This window comes from Typopeltis vanoorti, chromosome 2 (assembly GCF_054136105.1).
Source record: "Typopeltis vanoorti isolate ZY-2024b chromosome 2, IOZ_Tvanoo_1.0, whole genome shotgun sequence".
In the NCBI taxonomy this organism is placed as follows: Eukaryota; Metazoa; Arthropoda; class Arachnida; order Uropygi; family Thelyphonidae; genus Typopeltis; species Typopeltis vanoorti.
In genome coordinates, this window is record NC_143550.1 from 65,480,765 (window position 1) to 65,503,066 (window position 22,302).

Below are 22,302 nucleotides of genomic sequence, written 5' to 3' on the forward strand. Positions count from 1 at the left end.
AAACAAGTGATTCTGGTAATAACAGTTTATGATGAATTCTTCCTCTTATGTCTCAATTTAAAAAAACAAACAAGCACACATATAAAGGTTCTCATCTCTGTATTCTCCATTATCTTTTACTTTTTTTTGATGCCGTTCTATTCTTCTGCTGAGTTTTTGGCTGCAGTTAATTATAGGATTTTTAGCTTTGTAGGAAGTATTTAACTGATAACTGTTCTGCCACAATGGACTGAATGGACCGTGGTCTCTTATCTCTTTATCAGATGTAAGAAAATATTGGCTCACCCATAGTGGACTAATGACAGTAGGCGTTCTTCCCTCCCTTCCCCTTTATGTGTTTTTTTTGGACATTTGTTACAAGATATTTGTTTGTTGTAGCCTACTTTTAAATTGCAGACCACAAGGTACTTGAGATATTATTGAGCCTTTGGCTCACCCATGTTGGGCTTCTGGTAGAGAGTTTAAAAAAACTTAATTCTTCAGTATAGTTTTAGGACATTTGTGTTTTGCAGGATACTGTTCACTGCATGTGGGAAGGCAGTTGCAGCCGGTGAAAATTTTAAGTGGGGGTGCTGCATATACAAAATAATTCATTTTTTCTTAATCAGTAAATTTACATATTCTCAAATATGTAAATTTACATACTTTGAGACTCATCGATATTTGTTTGCACTTGTTACGTGCAGTGACAAGTGCAAATGAATACAGCGAGTCTAGCCACAACTGACTGAATGTGATAATTCCGAACACTGCAATAGATCGCAGTGCATTTGATTCGTAATCTAAAGCGTTAAACAAACAATTCCAATTATTAACTATTCAATCAATGTCGAAACATAAGCTGCAACCTTTAACATGTTGTATTGCATTTATATAATGTTGTAAGCATTGTTATTATTTATAAACACAAACAAAATTTAATTTTTTTGTTTCTTCTTTGAGGATGCTGCAGTGTCACAGTGCTATGTAGAAGCATGATGCCACTGGTGCCAAGCTTAACAGCTTGGTGAATTTTGCAGCCCTTTCACACAGGAAAGTTTTGATCACAGAGATACCAGCTTCTCAGTGAAACTGTATGTTTCTTATGAATCATGGTGCACTGAACATTATTCATAGACATTTGTTTTGGATTATCTGTAGTTTGTCACCATTTGAATCCACTGTTCAGTTTTAGACAGCTGAGCCACACTTCACAACTAGTTTGATCAGCATTTGTATCGGAGAAGTCTAAATTCCATGTTTAGTTGGCTATGCTGGTTGAGTAACAGATATCATTGTCCTATTTGCTTCGTAATCCAAAGCGTTAATCGAACAATTCCAATTATTAACTATTTAATCAATGTCAAAACATAAATGCAATACATGTTGTATTGCATTTATATAATGTTGTAAGCATTGTTATTATTTATAAACATAAACAAAATTTAATTTTTTCATTTTTTCCTTGGGGGTACTGCAGTACTTATGTACTGAGCAAACATGATCAACATGAGTCGTGAAGCAAAGCCCTTTATCTAGTTGTATCCCTAAATATTTGGCTACTGCTTGCCATTGAATTGGGATGCCAAACATTACCACCTCACCCTCTAAGGATAGATCTTCTTATGAATAGCACTGAATTTCTCTTGTCTATGTTGACATCAATTTGTTGTTTTTTGAACCATTGTTCTAGTTCTGAGATTGTGCTGTTCAGTTTCTCAGTTACTAATCTAGGGTCATTGTGGTGAGGACTAGAAAGTACTTAGTCTGATTATTTCTTTAAATGCCTAAGCAAGAAAGGAAAGCAACATATGGTGCTATAATTTTATTAAATGTTTTACAAACTGGGCTCTATTGAATTTAAAAATGGTACTAGACATTTTTAGATTTTTATCTTTTCTATCTGTATAGTCACCCATCCCAACTAAATTTAATAAACTAAAGGCTAAAAGGAAAATAATAATTAATTATTATTTATTAGTTGTTTTCACTACTGTTGAAGAAATTCGCTAATGCCTGAATTAGTACAGAAAGCTGATGAGAAAGAACACCAACCACCATTACACACAGTAAATGATCCAGAGAAAAACCAACAAACTGATAGCACAATGTCACTGTACCTTTGGTTAACTGCTCCTTTAATTAGTCAATCAGTAAATTAATTTCCCAGTACAGATGGATAGCCGAGAGATTACGGCAATGCACATATTCTTGCCGATGTATGTAAAAAGTGTTCTCTCTCTCTAGTTTTTCTGAAAATGTGCCTCCTATAATGCAATATGCATGTTCCTAAAAATTACTGCATTATAGAATTTTGCACATTAAAAAGAAAGAGTTTATTTCAAACACAGGATTAGGGGAAAAATACTCAAAAACTGTGCAGTCTCATAAATACTGTATACTAAAGGAAAAAACTGCAATTAAATTATTATTATTATTTTATGGCATCTCCATGGAGTCTGGAGACTCATCACAGAAAATCCAATTCAACCATCATACACACAAATTTTATCATACCTCTCCTTGAATTCATTCACCAACAGGAAACTCGCAACCAATTCTGGCAATCCATTCCACTCACCACTTTCCACGCAAAAAAATCTGGTCCTCACACCCCTACTAATCATACACTCTTACACAATTTCCATGGATGGACCCCTAGTTCTCTATTGGTTATATATTGAAAATTTTCATTTGCATCAATTTTATAAAACCCCTTTGATGTCTTAAAAGTTTCTATCATGGCCGCTCTTTTCTGCCTATCAACTAAACTCTGTAACCCACAAACGTTCACCATATCCTCATAGGAGTATTCCACAGGCCTGTAACCATCTTGGTCACTCATCTCTACCATCTCCTGGTTCCAAAGAAACCCAGGTGACCAAATCTGTGTGCAGTAGTCAAGATATGTCCGAATAAAGTGGGATAATAACTTCCTTGTATTTACTTGTTATCATGTTTTTCAACACCCAGTTCGTTGAGCTATTTTACCTTCTTCTTCTAAGCGTTATTCCCGCTTCCTATGCAGGGTCTGCGTGTTACTTAGATGTGACTTCTTGTTAGTACTACTCCCAACTGACCCGTCGCCTGGTCTACCGCTGAGGGGGGATAAATTTTTGGCTGTAGAGACGTATGTTCCCGGGACTGGTTTGCCTGTATGTGGGATGAAAAACGCCAGATAAACTGGCGGAAAAAACCCTACTGATCGCGCCCAAGACCGGCTAACTTGGCTATGCCTGAGGAAGATCCTCAAATTCCTCACATCTACAACGGGAATCGAACCTGGGACACTCCTTCCCCAGGCATATGGTGGCGAAGCACAAAGCCACTAGGCTAACCGTGCGGTTCGTTGAGCTATTTTACCAACTTTTGCAATATGCCCTCTGAACTTCAACTCTTTGTCCACCATTATTCCCAAATCCCTACCCTTATTAATTTCCTGCAATCCAGCTATCAATTTAATACATAGTATACAACCTTTTCAACATAAAGTAAAGATGCCAAGAAATTATATTCTTGGTTTAATCCTTTATCCAATTGTAAGCAAACAAAGTTTACGCTTAAAGTATTTTCAGGACAGGGCAACTTGTATATAGAAGCTAATGACTTGACATCACTTGTATAATGCTATGCATTATGGAAAGAGTCGCTACCCAGACCCAGAGGTGATACCAAAGTTGAAGTAATGCAGAAATCATATTTCCATATACGAGCAGCCAGAAGGCATCACACCTTATTATTAAAATACTGTGGATTAGAGATAGTTTGTTGGAAGTTTTTCCACTTGGTTATACTATAAATTAAAGATACCAAGAAATTATATATTGGTTTAATCCTTTTCCAAGTGTAAGCAAATAAAAGGTGTGACACTTTTTGGCTGTCATTAATGGCCCTTCCCATAGTACATAGCATTATACATGTCCGTAAGGAGATGTGGTTTGCATTATGGGATACTAAGGCAAGTGATGTGAAGTCATTAGTTTCTATATGAGTTGCCCTGTCCTGAAAAATACTTCAGGCACAAAATTTGTTTGCTTACACTTGGATAAAGGATTAAACCAAGAATATAATTTCTTGGCATCTTTAATTTACAGTATAACTGAATGGAAAAACTTCCAACAACTTTTCAACGTAAAGTGCACAACGTTACATTTTGCAACGTTAGATTGATAATCATCATCCTTTGTCCCCAATGCCAATTTATTTATTTAGTCAATTTATTTCCTTTATCCACATTTTTGCATCATCAGCAAACAACTAATATCGCCTCTTAAATCTTTCCCTATGCCATTGATATACAAATTAAGGAGTAGTGGCCCTAGTACCGAACCCCGAAGTACTCCACTAGTAATCATCATTCTCCTAGATTCCATTCCACCATATACTACACCATATACCACCATATCCATTTATGCTACTAGCCTCATATCTATTTCCATTTGCTCCAATTTTTGTAATAGTTTTCCATGTGGTATTCTATGAAATGCCCTGGCAAAGTCAAGCAGAATCGTAGTGTAGCCATTATCTTTATCCAATTCTGTTAATTTGTTGAGCTATTTAACAACTTTTGCAACATGCCCTCTGAACTTCAACTCTTTGTCCATAATTATTCCCAAGTCCCTAGCCTCATCAATAATACTGCAGTTTTAAACATCTTTAATTACTGTTAAATAAAGAAATGCAGTATATACTATAGTACTATAACCCTTGTTCTAATCGACTTTGAAGTGCTAAAAGCAATTTTGAAGTGCTAAACAAGTTTCTTTAATTTTCACAATGTTGCTTCTGGGATATGTGAATATCTCTCTCTCTCTCTCTCACACACACATCACATTACTCAGTAGCTAAAAGCATAGTCACCTCATGAAAAATGCACATGAAGTTACACAATTTCTTGTTATGGTGATTTTATTTCTCTATTTATCTATCATGTATGAACAAATTCATACATTATATATGTGTTATAGGAAAATGCTGGTATAATGGTAAAACACGGGGGTAATTTGCAATAAACATACCATTACTTTACCTGATTATGATATCAACTTTCCTATAGTTCTGACTAGGTTAAACAATCAAAGAAATATATCACTCAATATGCAATAAATTAACATTTTACATTAATAAACAAAAAAAGTACCAATTCATTTTGAATAAGACTTTTAATATATATATATATATATATTTTTTTTTTACCATGCCAACAGCACTTTCATCAAAAGGATTCCACAAAACATTTTCAGGATAGTGAGCAAGAACTTTAGATCTATATGGCCTGTCAAGTGGGGTACAATGAAGATGGTCCCCTAAAAATATAAAATAAATTAAATTATATAAGTGGTCTCTCAAAAATAACTAGTCCTAGATATTCTGAGATACTGCTATGTTTTCTGTATTTTCATATTTTTCAAATTCAAATGAATGTAGATATAATCAAGATTCAAGAGAAATTTGAAAATTTTCAATTCATCGTTTACTTGAACACTTTAATTTTTTTTTTTCTCATTTAGTTACACAGCAAATTACATGTGAAATGGCCAATTAGATTTCCAGCAAAAAGGGGAAGGGTTAACACTGCATATAGTGAAATTAGCCATAACCAAATAATAATCATGATGGAACTCTAGGGTTAACACTGTAGACTGTAATATTCCCCATATGTTTCTTTCAGCTAGTGAAGATTTACTGCATCCCAGAAATAGCTGTAGAAAGTTCTTCTGCTTGTTGCAAAGTAAATTATACTAGAAAAGAAATTATATTTTCACTTTTTCCTTTCCCAAGAGTAAGCAAACAAAGTTTGTGGGGGAAAGTATCTTCGTGACAAGGTTACTTGCACAATGAAATTGTTGACTTCACACTCGATATCCCATAAAGCAAAACATTTCTTTTTGGCATGTATAGAAAGAGTCACTATCCAGGCCAGTTTCAACCTTTATTGCATTCTCATCAGCAAAAGCTAAACCCAGGAAGATACTGAGGTTAAATAAATGCAGAAGTTGTAAATTTCCATATACAAGTAGTAGAATGATGCATCATCATGTTATTAAAATACTCTACATCAGAGATAGGTGTATACAGTTTTTCTGATGGGTTACAAAGTAAAATGCTAGAGATGAAACTATATATTTTTTTAAATTCTTTACCAAAGGCAAAATTTGAATGTTTATCTTTTTGAGGCTAATTATAAAGTATAATTTACTTTGTAACCAAGTGAGAAAACTTTATACAACTATCTCTGAATAAGAATATTTTAATAATATGTGATACAAAATTTTACTACTTGTATATAGAAAATAAAATGACTTCTGCATTGATGTAACCTCAGTTTCTTTCTGGGCCTAGCACCAAATGATAAGATCCCAATAAAAGGCAAAACCAGTCCAAAAGGAAATGTTTTGCATTATGAGATACTGAGGCAACTAATGTGAAGTCAACAGCTTCTACAAAAAAGTAGACTTGTTGTGAAGGTATTTCATGTACAAACTTTGCTTGTTACACTTGCATAAAGGTTTAAATTTAAGAATATAATTTCTTGTTTAGTGTAATTCACTTTATTTCATTGAGACCCAATATTTATTTATATTGAAAAAAGAAAAAGAAATGAATGAATGAATTACTTTAGAAAGAGAGAAGTAAAACACAGAGGCAATTTGCAAATACACCAAATTTAGAGACCCTTATTAGGAATAAGTATTTCATATCCAAAATTTTTTTTCTAGAACATGCAAATTGAATGGCATGAGATCTACCATGCACTAAATAATTAGATGCATGTCATTTTGTATGTAGAAGCTGTATAAAGGTGTGAGGAACATATTTTTGCTTGGAAAGTGTGGATGGTAGAATGCATGGCTTGAGAGTGTGGCAAGTGCAGAAACAGTAAACCAATTTAAATCAACTGAGGATATCCCATGATGAGTCTTTTGGTACTATGGAAGGCAGATCATAAACAAAGCAGAACAAGGAAAAAAAAATTTTTTTTTTTCTGTTTCATTAATATACAATCAACTCTCATTATGGTAAATATTATGCAGAACCCATAACATGCTACTATAAAGTCCCATCCAAAGCTCCAGGGCAACAATGCAATTTCAAAGAAAATTCACTATAGCAAACTTTTCTAGAACATGCAAATTGAATGGCATGAGATCTACCATGCACTAAATAATTAGATGCATGTCATTTTGTATGTAGAAGCTGTATAAAGGTGTGAGGAACATATTTTTGCTTGGAAAGTGTGGATGGTAGAATGCATGGCTTGAGAGTGTGGCAAGTGCAGAAACAGTAAACCAATTTAAATCAACTGAGGATATCCCATGATGAGTCTTTTGGTACTATGGAAGGCAGATCATAAACAAAGCAGAACAAGGAAAAAAAAATTTTTTTTTTTCTGTTTCATTAATATACAATCAACTCTCATTATGGTAAATATTATGCAGAACCCATAACATGCTACTATAAAGTCCCATCCAAAGCTCCAGGGCAACAATGCAATTTCAAAGAAAATTCACTATAGCAAACTTTTCACTATGCCAATTATTCATTTTTTGATGAATTTATTATAATGACCACTCACTATGTTTTCTTCAAACTAATGATACTGCTGCTATGATCATCATCATCATCACATCCGCTTGATAACGGGCTGAGTCCACTAAGAAGAAAGGTTCTCCACTCATCATGATCTTTAGCCATCTCAATCATGACTCTATAGCTCAGTAGATGGGGATGTTCTTTCAGCAACTTTATCCAAGTACTTCTTGGTCTGCCTCAAACTTTTCACTATGATAATTATTCATTTTTTGATGAATTTATTATAATGACCACTGACTATGTTTTCTGCAAACTAATGATACTGTTGCCTCTTTCTTTTAAGTTTACACAGTGATCAGCATTCATATTTATGAATTTAGGGACACAAAACACACCTGTTGAAAAGATTATTTTACTGATTAATAATAAAATAATAACTTTACGTTTTGACCCCTGTATTGAGGTCATCTTCAGAAGGATACATGTGTATAAGAAACAAGCTACATCTACGTTGTTAACTAATCTTTTTTCCTAGCCTGTACTCTAGTGATTAAAAAAACAATAATAATAATAATAAAAATTTAATAAAAAAATAATAATAATAAATAAATAAAATAATAAAAAAAAACTACAATAAACTCTGCTAAAGTCCTCACGTGCTAGGATTCTTCTGGAATTATACAGTTATCTTCTGGATTTGTACAGTACAGGTTGCTATTGAATGTTCAGGGGAAAAAAGCACTTCACCAGGTTTTCTTGTATTGAGATTTTTTTCCCCTCGTGGTTGCTATGAAGGTTGCAGATGGGTCCTCCACATTCTTGGAATGGTTAGACCATCATTTTTATTCATTCGGATCATGCTTGAGCACTTCACATGCTTCCTTGAATTTATGCTCGAACCAGGTTTTGGTGCGGTGTAGGGACTTGGTACCTTTCCAATCAATTCTGTGGTGTGTTTGGAGTGCGTGGTCAGAAAGGCCGGTTTTTCCAAAATGAAGGTATTTTATGTGACGTTTGTGTTCATCCTTTCTGATTGGGATGGTTCGCCCTGTTTCCCCTATGTATGGTATATTACATGTGCAAGTTACATGACATGACACCTACTCAGTTCTTCCAAGGACCCCCTGCCACACCTAGCCCACCCAGGGGTTTACAAAATAGATTGCACATGTAGCATACCATACATAGGGGAAACAGGGAGAACCATCCCAATCAGAAAGGATGAACACAAACGTCACATAAAATACCTTCATTTTGGAAAAACCGGCCTTTCTGACATTGCACTCCAAACATACCACAGAATTGATTCGAAAGGTACCAAGTCCCTACACCGCACCAAAACCTGGTTCGAGCGGAAATTCAAGGAAGCATGTGAAATGCTCACACATGATCCGAATCTGAATAAAAATGACGGTCTAACCCAGTGGTTCTCAAACTTTCTTGTCTGGCGGCACACTAAAATCAATAAATAAATTTCACGGAACCCCTAGTATTATTTGCTTTTTATAAAGAGTAAAGTGCCGATTAATTGATTCTGAAAGACTCGCATATATAACTCATAAATAAATTGATATTACAGATACTAAAGATATGAAGGAAAGTGTGTTTAAAAGAAAACCGATTTTATTTAAACTAAATTGATAAACAACCCAAACGCATACAAAACGAAAGCTATTATAAAGGTTCAGATAATAAAATATGAACTTAATGTGAAATATGTGCCTGGTGTTGTTTGCATATTTCTTTGATAATAGGCCTTGTTTTTGAGAGACATATTCTCATCTCATTTTCAAGGGCCTTTAGTCTTTCTCTCTTCTTTGTTTTAATATTTACGAGTGCAGAAAAACCCACAAATAAGATGTAGAAAATTGCAATAAGACGTTACGGGCTTTGAATCCTATATTGGGGTACTCCTTCATAGTTGTTATCCAAAATGAATTCAAACACATTTCTGAATGCTTCAATCTCAACGTATGATCGTTACTTATATCAATTAATTCTTCGGCTTCTATAAAACTTAACTCACTCATTGCTGATGTTGACTCTACAAATGGATTTCGAATCCAATCGTATAAATTGACTGAAATGTCTGGGAAAATAATGGTCAATTTTTTTTTCTAACGATGTTAATGACTGTAAATAAGCTTTTGCAGATCAGTGTTCTTACATTTTCTGGAGGCAACTTTAAGGAACATTTCTACATTGTTTGTGCTTAATTTTATCTTCCACATTTTTATTTTATCTTTAAAAGCTTTAATTTTATCTGTAGATGTCAAAATATTCTCATTTCTTCCTTGCATGTTGGAGTTCAGCTTGTTCAGATGATCAAATATGTCTGTTAAATAGGCTAGTTTGGAACACCAAAAATCATCTTGTAATAATTTATAGAATTCTGGTTTGTCTTCATTTTGGAAAAACATTAATATTTCTTCTTTAAGTTCAAAAAAACGATCCAATATGCGACCTTTTGAAAGCCATCTTACTTCAGTATGAAGAAGATTCTTGTAATGAGATTGCATCTCTTCACATAGTCCTGCAAATATTCTAGATTTTAATGGTCCGGCCTTGATATAAATAACCATCTGAATGATTTCTTCTAATACACTTTTTAATTCCAAGCCTATTGTCTTTGCCACCAATGATTCACGATGAATGAAGCAATGAGTCGTTACAATGTTCTCATTTTCTTTTCTAGCAAAGGAAACAAACCCTTTTGTAATTCCAACCATAGAAGGTGCACCATCTGTACATATACCCACACAAGTTTTTTTTTTTCCACAAGATAGACCATTTGTATTAAAATGTGTTCATTATATCAAAAACATCTTTTCCCATCATAGTTTTTTCGAATTTCTTGCAGCATAGAAATTCTTCGATAATTTTATCATCTTCAATGAATCGAGTAAAAACAAGTAAGTGTGCTTTACCACCGATATCAGTTGACTCACCTAACTGCAAACTGAAAAATTTTGATTCGATTATTTTGGTTATAACTGACTTTTCAATATCGACTGACAGATCATTAATATGTCTGCTCATAGTATCATTTGATAATGGAATCTTCTTTATTTCTTCTTCGGACTCAGTACCAAAAATTGTTCTCACAACTGCTGAACAGGCCGGACGAATCAAGGTTTCGCCAATAGTATGAGGCTTCATTTCCTTCGCAATTATTTCAGTGACTAAATAACTCGCTTCTTGAACTCAGTCGGAAATTGTAAACTTTCTTATAAAACTTTTACTTTGTTTTTCTTGTAATCTTATTAACTCTTTGAAATCAGGATTTTTATTCGACAAGTTGTCATGTTTTGTGGAGAAATGTCACAATAATTTGCTAGGAACCATAGCCTCATTTGATAGAACCAAACCACACAAAATACACTTTGGTCTGGGAATTAATTTCTCACTACACCACGTAAATCCCATTTTTAGATAGCTCTCTTGATATAAACGAGTTTTTATATTCTTTTTCATTGTTCCCTTTTTACATGAACTTATTCTGTTTCTGTTGTTTCATTAGTGCTTTTTTGTTGCTGATCGTTAAAAATAGTCAAATCTTCATTAATGCACGTATCAGTTTTTGATAATTTATTAGTGAGAATTGGTTCGATAGCTTTGCTACAAGTAGACATTTCTTGATCATCAGAATCTTCACTTCTTTTTTTAGGGAAAAAATTATTCATGATTTTGAAGGGCATATGTAACTTGAATATTTTATTTTAAAATTTATTTCAAATAAATAATTTTTTTTCCAGATGGAAAAAGGAAAAACATTTGTTTATGATGTCTCTTGTTATAGTTGGAATATATAACAATAAGAAAAACATCTACCACTGAATTTAACGACTTTAATATCGTATTTCGTTTATTCTAACTGATGACAAAAGACTCATGATTTTTGTTTAGGGGAAATGATCATGTATAATACTCACACTGAACAGAGAAATACTAAAACAGACAGCAGGACAACTAACCATTCATTAGTTCATTTTCCCCAGTATTTATGTGCTGTCACATATCTAGTTACTACGACACATGGTGATCTAATGAAATCCCAGGATATAATATGAGTGATACAAAAAATGATAATTTTTATATACGCTTCATCCATTAAAATCAAAATATATATTTTTTTTGTTTCTGATTTAGCTATTTGTGGCAATTGAATATTTTGCTTTTTTCAAATAAACGATTCAAAATTTTGCAGCATCCTTGTGGCACCCAGTATGAGAACCACTGGTCTAACCATTCCAAGAATGTGGAGGACCCATCTACAACCTTCACAGCAACCACAAGGAAAAAAAAAAAAATCTCAATACAAGAAAACCCGGTGAAGTGCTTTTTTTTTTCCCCCTTCCCCTGAACATTCAATAGCAACCTGTACTGTACAAATCCAGAAGATAACTGTATAATTCCAGAAGAATCCTAGCACGTGAGGACTAGCAGAGTTTATTATAGTTTTTTTATTTATTTATTATTTTTTTTAATCACTAGAGGGCAGGCTAGAAAAAAAGATTAGTTAACAACGTAGATGTACTTTACCTGTATAGAGTGCAACAGCATGTAGCTTGTTTCTTATACACATGTATCCTTCTGAAGATGACCTCAATACAGGGGTCGAAAAGTAAAGTTATTATTTTATTATTAATCAGTAAAATAATCTTTTCAACACGTGTGTTTTGTGTCCCTAAATTCGTAAATATGAATAATGATACTGCTGCAATGATCATCATCATCTCATCTGCTTGATAATGGGTTGAGTCCACTAAGAAGAAAGGCTCTCAACTTATTGCAATCTTTAGCCATCTCAATCATGACTCTATAGCTCAGTAGATGGGAATGTTCTTTCAGCAACTTTATCCAAGTACTTCTTGGTCTGCCTCTAGGTCTCTTTCTTCCTATATATCCATTCAGAGCTAAATATGGGAGTCTATGAGGGGGGGGCCATTCTCTGAATATGACTAAACCATCTCAGTTGGTGTTTAATGATTGTGAAGTTTAAATCTGTTCTGACTTGATCATTAGTCTTGTGTTGCATCCAGTGGGTGTTATTAATTTTTCTAAGGCATTTCATTTCAAATGCTTGAAGTTTCTTGATTGGTTGCCGAGTTAATCTCCAGGCTTCTGAAGCATAAGTAGCAGTTTTTGGATAATAATTGTTTTATATAATTTTAATTTTAGACTCGTTGGAATTTTTTTATTTTTCCATATTTTGTTTAGTTCATTCGTGTTGGTTCAACCTAGGTTTAGCCTGTGTTTTACTGTTTCCATATTGTTGAGGTTGCTAGATATAAGACTGCCAAGATAAACATATTTATTAACTTGTTCCTGCTATGATCAAGGCTCATCAAATACATTCACCTACTCACATGTGGCAGACTTTGCCAGCTAGTGAATAGCTGCAGAATGAATAAAACAGAATACTTTTTTATTTAATAAAAAATAACTTTCTACACAAAATCTTTTTAACTTTCAGAAAACATAAATGAAGCACTATTAATCACTTTATAGAACACTCCTCTTAACTTATTATTACGACATATCATTTAAAAAAAATAAATAAAAGAGGAGGTCTTGGGCGAGTACATTTCTTGCATGCTGAGTAGCATTTCGTATAATTTTTCGAGTCCTGGCTATAATCAAGTGACTAATCATGCCTCCTTGGTTACCAATCCTGTAAAAAATATCCTGTAACTGCTGACAGAAACTCTAGATCAGGCATGGGCAACCTTTCCCAGTTCAGGGGCCAAATTATCATTCTGTCTCCAAGTCAAGGGCCGGACCAAATTATTAAATAAAATAAATTAATATTAAATGAATTAAAACAAGTTGCTACTTCATATTTCATTTATTTATAATATAATGCTTTATTATAAAGCTCTACATAAATTTTATAATATAAAATGAATGACATAACAATTTAATGTGAAGATTGGCCTTGTACTTCAACTACAAGACTATCAATATTGACGTTAATATTACTTAAGGATAATCGCATAGAATTTTTGAGGTTTTCGTCCATTATTCTTGTCCGAATTTTTCATTTATTGCATTTCATCCTCAAAAAAAAAACTGTTCACACATATATATGTGCTGCCGAAAAGACAAATGATTTTTCTTGAAAAGGTGCGTAAATTTGTATATTTTTCTTCCCCCAAATAAAATTTATAAAATTCTGTCAAAGCAATGTTGTTAAATTGTGATTTTAGCATTAAATCCACCTGGAGCTCAATAAGTTCCATCTGTAAGTTTTCTGGCACATTATTTACATCAGCATCCATCGGACGAGCAAATACGGCGAATGTGGAGTCTTTGTTTTTGAAGTCGGCAAACCTGGTATCAAATTGATTTATTAGTGCCTTCAGTTCATCTCCATAACAATTATAAGATATATTTTTATGAGTTGCTAGAGTAGGAAAATGATAACAATTTTTAGTTCTTATCTGACATTCCAACAATCTTAGTTTTTTACAAAAAGCCTTGACATGTCCATGCAGTTCATGAACTAATTGTCCTTGTTTTTGCAATTTAAGATTCAGTTCGTTTAGGTATCCAGTGACATCTACAAGGAATGCTAAATCACACACCCACTCATCATCTTTTACTTGATTAATTGTGTTTCCTTTTATGTCCATAAAATCTACAGTGTCTTGTCACAGATCATAAAATCGTTTTAACATTTTACCTTTACTCAACCACCTCACTTCACAATAATAAGACACATCTTCATAATCTGAAAATAGGTCTGCCAAATACTCCTTAAATTGGCGGTGATTAAGTGCACATGACTTAATAAAGTTAATACTGGCTACTACAACTTCCATAACATTAGTGAATTTAATTGCTTTTGCACTCAGATTTTGTTGGTGGATAATGCAGTGAAAATTTAAGTTTTAAAAGAGGTAAACCGTGAGTAGACATATCGGTACACAATAAATAACGGAAAAAACTCACGTAGAAAGATTATTTATTAGTATAATTTTCGCCTGTGTGTCACAGGCATCTTCAGTACATTAAGCTCAAAATTAAACACTAACTGACAATTCCAAAAAGCGCCACCTAAGTAGCTGGTGTAAGATAACTAAAAAGGTCAATAATTTTCCTTAAAAAAAAAATTAGGAAAGATGGCATGTTCAGAAAGTCCAGACTTTTCAGGTTTAAAGTATTCAATATAAGATTGGTGTTCTTCTAGCCGAATAGAGGAAGATCTTCCCGTTTGTCCGAAATAAGATAATCCACAAGAGCACGGAATCTGGTAGACACCTGGATGATTAAGATGTGGAAGCTTGTCCTTAGGAGAAGTGAGAAAGGTGGAGATTTTTCTAAACGGTCGAAAGGCAACAAAAATATTCAGTGGTTTTAAAACTTTTGCTATACGTTCACTGATGCCTTGTACATAAGGGATAGTAATGCGTGTTATTTCCTCTGTGTTTGAAGAGGAAGACATATTAAAACTACTCAAAGTTCTTTTAATGAAGCAATTCTTATAACCATTAGATAGAAAGGAAGAAGTTATGTATTGTAGTTCTTTCTGTAAAAGATCGTCTGTAGAACAAAAGGAGTGGGCCCGATGAACCAGTGTTTTAATAGTTCCTGCCTTTTGACTGGGATGGTGATGAGATTCCGCATGGATATAATGGCCTGTATGAGTCTTCTTTCTATAAACTGAGAAATGTAGGTTACCATCTGGTTGGCGAAGAATTAGAAGATCTAAAAAGGCTAACTGCTTATTTGATTCTACTTCTAGGGTAAACTTGATCCTAGGATGAAATGCGTTTAACTTAGTGAGAAATTGTTGAAGTTCATCAGAAGAGCCATTCCATACAGCAAAAATGTCATCGACATATCTGATGGTTATTTTTCCTTTAAAAATAAGTTGTATCAACAAATTGAAGGAACAGCAATGGGTAATCCTCTTTCTCCTGCTATCTCCAATTTCATTATGGAACATTTTGAACAACGTATATTTGACAACATTTCTCCCAGACCTACGCATTGGTTCAGATATGTCGATGACATTTTTGCTGTATAGAATGGCTCTTCTGATGAACTTCAACAATTTCTCACTAAGTTAAACGCATTTCATCCTAGGATCAAGTTTACCCTAGAAGTAGAATCAAATAAGCAGTTAGCCTTTTTAGATCTTCTAATTCTTCGCCAACCAGATGGTAACCTACATTTCTCAGTTTATAGAAAGAAGACTCATACAGGCCATTATATCCATGCGGAATCTCATCACCATCCCAGTCAAAAGGCAGGAACTATTAAAACACTGGTTCATTGGGCCCACTCCTTTTGTTCTACAGACGATCTTTTACAGAAAGAACTACAATACATAACTTCTTCCTTTCTATCTAATGGTTATAAGAATTGCTTCATTAAAAGAACTTTGAGTAGTTTTAATATGTCTTCCTCTTCAAACACAGAGGAAATAACGTGCATTACTATCCCTTATGTATAAGGCATCAGTGAACGTATAGCAAAAGTTTTAAAACCACTGAATATTTTTGTTGCCTTTCGACCGTTTAGAAAAATCTCCACCTTCTCACTTCTCCTAAGGACAAGCTTCCACATCTTAATCATCCAGGTGTCTACCAGATTCCGTGCTCTTGTGGATTATCTTATTTCGGACAAACGGGAAGATCTGCCTCTATTCGGCTAGAAGAACACCAATCTTATATTGAATACTTTAAACCTGAAAAGTCTGGACTTTCTGAACATGCCATCTTCACTAGACACAGAGTTCATTGGAGAAAGACAAGAGTTCTTCACAAAAGTCAGTTTCTCATGGAACGCCTTTATAAAGAAACATGTGAAACTCTACTTCATTCTCCTAACTTAAACAGATCTGACGGCTTACGTCTATCCCCTTTATGGGAGATAGTACTTTACATATCAGCTAATCTTTCCCAACTTTTTATTGTTTTTTTTTTTTAGGAAAGTTATTGACCTTTTTTAGTTATCTTACACCAGCTACTTAGGTGCCGCTTTTTGGAATTGTCAGTTAGCGTTTAATTTTGAGCTTAATGTACTGAAGATGCCTGTGACACACAGGCAAAAATTATACTAATAAATAATCTTTCTACGTGAGTTTTTTCCGTTATTTATTGTGTACCGCAGTGAAAATTTGTTAAATTTTCCAGATGGATCTGTAGTTCTATTGCTCTTTCATGAACTATTCCAATAAATCCCTTCTGTGCACCAACCATTACAGGGGCTCCATCAGTGCATATGCCAGATAGTGAACTCCATTTAAGCCCAAATCTCTCGAAGACTGTGTTGACTGTTTCAAATATATCTTCACCGGTAGTTGTTCCTTTTAACGGCCGAAGCACCAATAATTCTTCTGTGATGTTGAAATCCGCATCAACTCCTCAAATAAATATTGCTAGTTGTGCTGTATCGGAGGCATCGGTGCTGTCATCCAAAGCAATTGAAAATGCTTCCAATCTAGCAATCTTCTCTTTTATACTTTTTTGATATCATCAGCCATAATTTCTATCCGTTGGATAATAGTACGTCTCGACAAACGAATATTCTCGAAGTCTTTTTTCTTTTCAGGACATATTATACTTGCAACATCCAGCAGACATTCTTTGATAAATTCTCCTTCACCAAATGACTTAGAATGATTAGCGATTTTTTCGCTCACCACAAAGCTGGCTTTGACAATGCTGTGGTGCTGCATTCTTTTGCTTGTTGAACATTTGCTGCTGAGTATCCAAGTTCTTCTTCAACTTCTGTATTTCATCTTTCGTAGTTGTCCATCAATTTTTGGTGATCCGCATGTCTCGAAGTAAAGTGTCTCTTCAAGTTATATTCTTTGTTGACGGATACGGATTCGTTGCACAGCAAACATACAGGCAAACCTTTATTCAGAATAAAATAATAATCCTCCATCCAGTTGTCTTGAAATTGACGATTCTTTGCATCTACTTTTCTTTTTTTTTTTTTTTACAATAACCCCTGACATTGTTCCAAATTAGCGATATTCAGAACTGTCAACAAAACTCTCTTCTACACTGCAGGCACTGAACAGAACACAACATGAACGCAGGCACCGAACAGAACATAACATCAATGCAGACACTGAAGAAAGCACAACACCAACCCAAGTACCGAACTGACACGTTGTAACATGTTCAGACACGGCGTAGTCAAAGTGAGAAAGAGACCTTGGTTGGAGAAAACATAGTGTGTTTTGCGCAAGTCATATGACATCAGCTTAATGTGAGTTAGTAGAACACACCATGTTTTCTCCCACCATGAATCAGACAAACTTCACTGAAATAAATTAGGGCCGGATCAAAAGAAGTAGAGGGCCGAATCCGGCCCGTGGGCTGCCCATATGTGCTCTAGATTAATACAAGATTTTCAAGGCCTTTTAAAGTTAGTCATTTAGGCTTCGAAAGACATTCAATTTTCACAAAAAATGCTGTGACAGACTTTACCAGAAACCACACACACCTTTTATATATATTATATATACTTGCACACACCTTTAACAAAATTCATTTATGAGTGAGTATTTGTGACCAGTACATTTACATGATATTTCTGGGTAAAACACACACCTCTAGCTACTTTTCAAAAAAAACAAAATGGATTCTAACTAAAAACTTCATAGGTCTCGATAGCAGAAGAGTATCAAAATAACAAGAAATATAAAGAATTTATGTCAGGTACTGCTGCTGATGTTTAAACAAAAATTAGTTATAAAGACTCCACTCCAGTAGTGAGTTTTCTATATACTTCTTTGTCAAATGAGGGAAAACTTGTCCATTACTGAGATGCATAGATAAAAAGTAGAAGAGACATTTGTTTACATAATTCCTCTTTAAAACATAGTTGCACCATACTTTGATAGTTAAAATGTTTTGATACACACACCTTTTACATATATTACATACTCCCTGGAGTCGCCCGTAAGAATAGTAATAGTAATAATATATTATATATACTTGCACACACCTTACACACACTTTTAACAAAATTCATTCTATGGGAGAGTAATTTTTTTTTTTGTGACCAGTAGATTTACGTGATATTTCTGGAACCCTGCCACTTTTATTTATTTTCCTCAAGCACTTGTTTCCAAAGCCTCTAACAATCTTTGTTCATTTCAGTTTGATAACCCAAGTCTCTGCACCATACACAACTGCAGAGAGTATCACTGAACTATACACTTTAATTTTAAGTTTTTTGGAGAGATGTATATTTTTCCATATATTTGTAAGTTGGTCACAGTAGATCACCCTAGATTCATTCTGTGTTTCATAGTTTTTTCATAATTTAACAAGTTTGCAATCAATGTGCCTAAGTAATTAAATATTTTAACCTGCTCCAGTTTATTTCCTTCCACTCCTAAATTAAGTTCTTCTCCATTTCTGCCTATTGCCATTGTTAGTCTTTTTTTTTTTTTATGTAGATTTGCAATCATATACATGTCCAAAACCTAAGGAGGAACACTATTTCTTGAATGTAGCTGACTGCAAGTCAGCTACATTCAAGCATAAGTACATGGATATCTCGATAAACTGTGGCAAGATGTTTGCAACAAGTAGGCCTATATTCCCAAAGGCCTGTTGTTTTGCATCCCTTTATCCACAACTCATCGTAGAGCATGTTTTCAGTGATGTCATATCCATAAAAACTGGCCAAGACGCCAATGGGCTAAAGTACTCTTTACAGATGAGTTGATTTAGTCTTTTCACCAATTCTAGACAACACTTGATCTGGCGCGTGGTACTGCTTACCATCGCAAGAATGTTCTTGAAAGGGATGGATATGGTAGTGCTGGGGTGATGGTGTGGGGAGGCATTATGCTTAATTGACTCACTGAATTACAAATGCTGGTAAAAGGGACTATGACTGGTAAACGATACTGAAATGAACTTCTTCAGCATCATGTTCAATGGTGCTGTAGGTGAAGAATTCATTTTTATGGATGACAATGCCACACCACATTATACACAAGCAGTGTAGATACTTCTGTTGACCAAGAATATTAATCAAATGGCCAGCACACACTCCCCAGATCTCAACCTCATAGAACACGTTTGGAATGCAATAGAGAGATGTATAGTTTCTATAAGTTTATAAGGCCTTGTTTCTTTTCTGAAAGAGAACTTTAAGAAAAGAAACAAGGCCTTATCCTAGCTCTGAAGGAGGAGTGGGCCAGCTTACCTCAAGAACTCGTGAATCACTTGATGCTAAGCATGATATGACATTGTTCGGGGTGTACACATTCCATACTGATATCTTTCTCCACATAGTTTTCTGTAAGCACTGTACCTTAATTCGTTAACTACGTCTGTAGGAAATTAGTAACTTTTGACAAAAACGTATTGCAATTTAATTTGTATGAAATTTATAACACATTTTTTGTGTAATATAATTTATTAGTATGCTGCCAATAAATTTATGTCACCATTTGGCTGCAATCTTGAAATTTTTTCATATAAAGGTAAAAATGCAGTTTTTATATTTTTCCTGCAGTGTGCATTTCAATTAGAATCTTAGAAATATCATTAATGATTACAAATCAAAGTTTATAGAAAGGGTTATTAACAGCTATGGTCTTCCACATCATTAGCAAATCCCTAAAAAAGAACTAACACACTTCAGTTTCATTCCATATTAGCAGTGTTATGCTATCAGCTTCGTCACCATATTAACATGAAATCATTCTTGCAAACTTTAGAATTCAGTTAACTTTTACGAATTGCATTTTTAATGATGTAAAAAACATTATTAAGATACAATTCCTGATATTTTGACAATTCCTCCACTTCCTAAATTGCAGTTAAGAAGGGTAACATGTAAACTTAATCGTGTAGTACCATTATAGTATTCTGTACACCACTTGAGGATACATAAACCTTACTAATTAACTGGCTTATATTTCACTGGATTTAAACCATCAACCTCAGAGCACATTACATGTTACAGTTAACACATAACAATGAGTTAGTGAAACAATTCAAATGTAATGGACAAATGATGTTGGAAGTTTTTTCCCACTTGTTTAGAGTATAAATTATATGTTTAGTTTAATCCTTTATCCAAGTGTAAGCAAACTTTGTTTGCTTACACTTGAATAAAGGATTAAACTAAACATATAACTTATGGACAAATGATCTAAAATCCCAATGGTGCCTTCGAATGTTGCAAAAAAAAAAAAAAAAAAAGAAAAGAAAAAAGTATTACGGCTATGTAGGAGTTGATCTTAAGATAACGGTCTCCCATATGGCAAATTAATGCAATCATATTTGTTCAGGTTAAGAAAATGCTTTACAGCCATGGCTGCATTCTAAAAATATTCTTTCAGATCTGTAATGATTTCTATAAAGCATATTCATTTTCTTTTGCTTTTGCATAACCTGAATAAGAATTTGTCAATAGAGACAGATGGAATATCTGCCAGTTTGTTAAAGGAATGTTCAGCTGAATTGGCTAGACCTTTCACACATTTGTATAACCTGAGTCTCAGCTCAGAAATGATACCACAGGAATGGAAGGAATGTAATATAGTTCCATTGCACAAGGGTGGTGCAAAAACTGATGTGTTTAACTACTGACCTATTAGTATTTCTGGTGTTGTAGTGAAGATTTTAGAGAAGTTAGTAAGAACTCGCATACAGAAATGGGTAGGACAAGCATTCTATACTCTGCAGGGAACAGCATGGGTTTACTAAAGGAAGGTCATGTTTTAGCAATTTGCTAATATTTTATAACAATGTTACAACCGAGTTGGATAAAGGAAATGGATACACTATGATAATGTTGGATTTTTCTAAACATTTGATAGGATACCACACGATAGGCTGTTGCATAAACTGGAGAATATGGGATTGGAACATAATCTATTGACTTGGATCAGGAGATGGTTTACAGACAGATATCAAAAAGTAGTATACAGTGGGTGTGAATCTGCCAGATTTAAAGTAACCAGTGGTGTACCTCAGGGTTAAGTCCTTGGGCCATTATTGTTCAATCTATACATTAATGACTTCAAGCAGGATCATCAGATTTGCAATTGTTTGCTGATGATGCGAAGATAGGCAGGGCAATCAGGGATGCTACTAATATTCAGCAATTACAAAATGATTTGAATACACTGGAAATCTGGGCAAACGAAAATGGCTATCAGTTTAATGTTAGTAAGTGTAAAGTTATGCATTGCAGGGTTATGCTACAAGAAACTGAAGAGGCAAGGGATCTTGGTGTATTGGTGGATAAGAATTTAAAGTTCAAAGGTCACATAGCAAAAGTTGCAAATACAACTCAGAGGATAATTTCTATGCTGAAGTGAACCTTGACATGTAAGGATAAGGAAGTAATTTTGCCTCTTTATAAGGCTTTAATAAGACCACACTTGGATTACTGTGCTCAGATTTGGTCTCCCAGGTTCCAAGGGGATAAAGAAGCTGTGGAAAGGGTGCAAAGAAGAATTACAAAGATTATATCTGGATTATGGGATTTAGATTATGAGGACAGATTGCGAGTATGCGGATTACAGACTCTGATTAGCAGGAGAAAGAGGGGTGATATGATAGAGGTCTATAAACTTTTGAAATGGTGTTATAGCATTTCAAGTGATGAAATTTTTTGTTATATGAAAGGCGGGGAGAGAACATGGGGGCATCCATGGAAGTTAAGGTTGTTCTCAGTCAAGAAAGGGGTAAGAGCTAGGTTTTTCTCTCAGAGAGCAGTGAGTGAGTGGAATAATTTGCCCTTAGTGGTAGTGAGTGCATCTAGTGTAAATGAATTTAAGGGAAGGTATGATAG

The 22,302-nt window shown here is 34.2% G+C and overlaps 1 protein-coding gene across 3 annotated transcripts in view; it reads right to left on the reverse strand.

The window, feature by feature from the left end:
- The window catches only part of pns (DENN domain containing pinstripe), a 347,031-nt gene that overhangs the window by 310,035 nt on the left and 14,694 nt on the right, over positions 1-22,302 (reverse strand). For all 3 annotated transcript variants that reach the window (XM_090411700.1, XM_090411683.1, XM_090411692.1), the window contains exon 2: positions 5,176-5,285. In XM_090411700.1, coding sequence (XP_090267826.1) covers positions 5,176-5,285 — 110 coding nt within the window. The remainder of the gene's footprint in view (positions 1-5,175; positions 5,286-22,302) is intronic.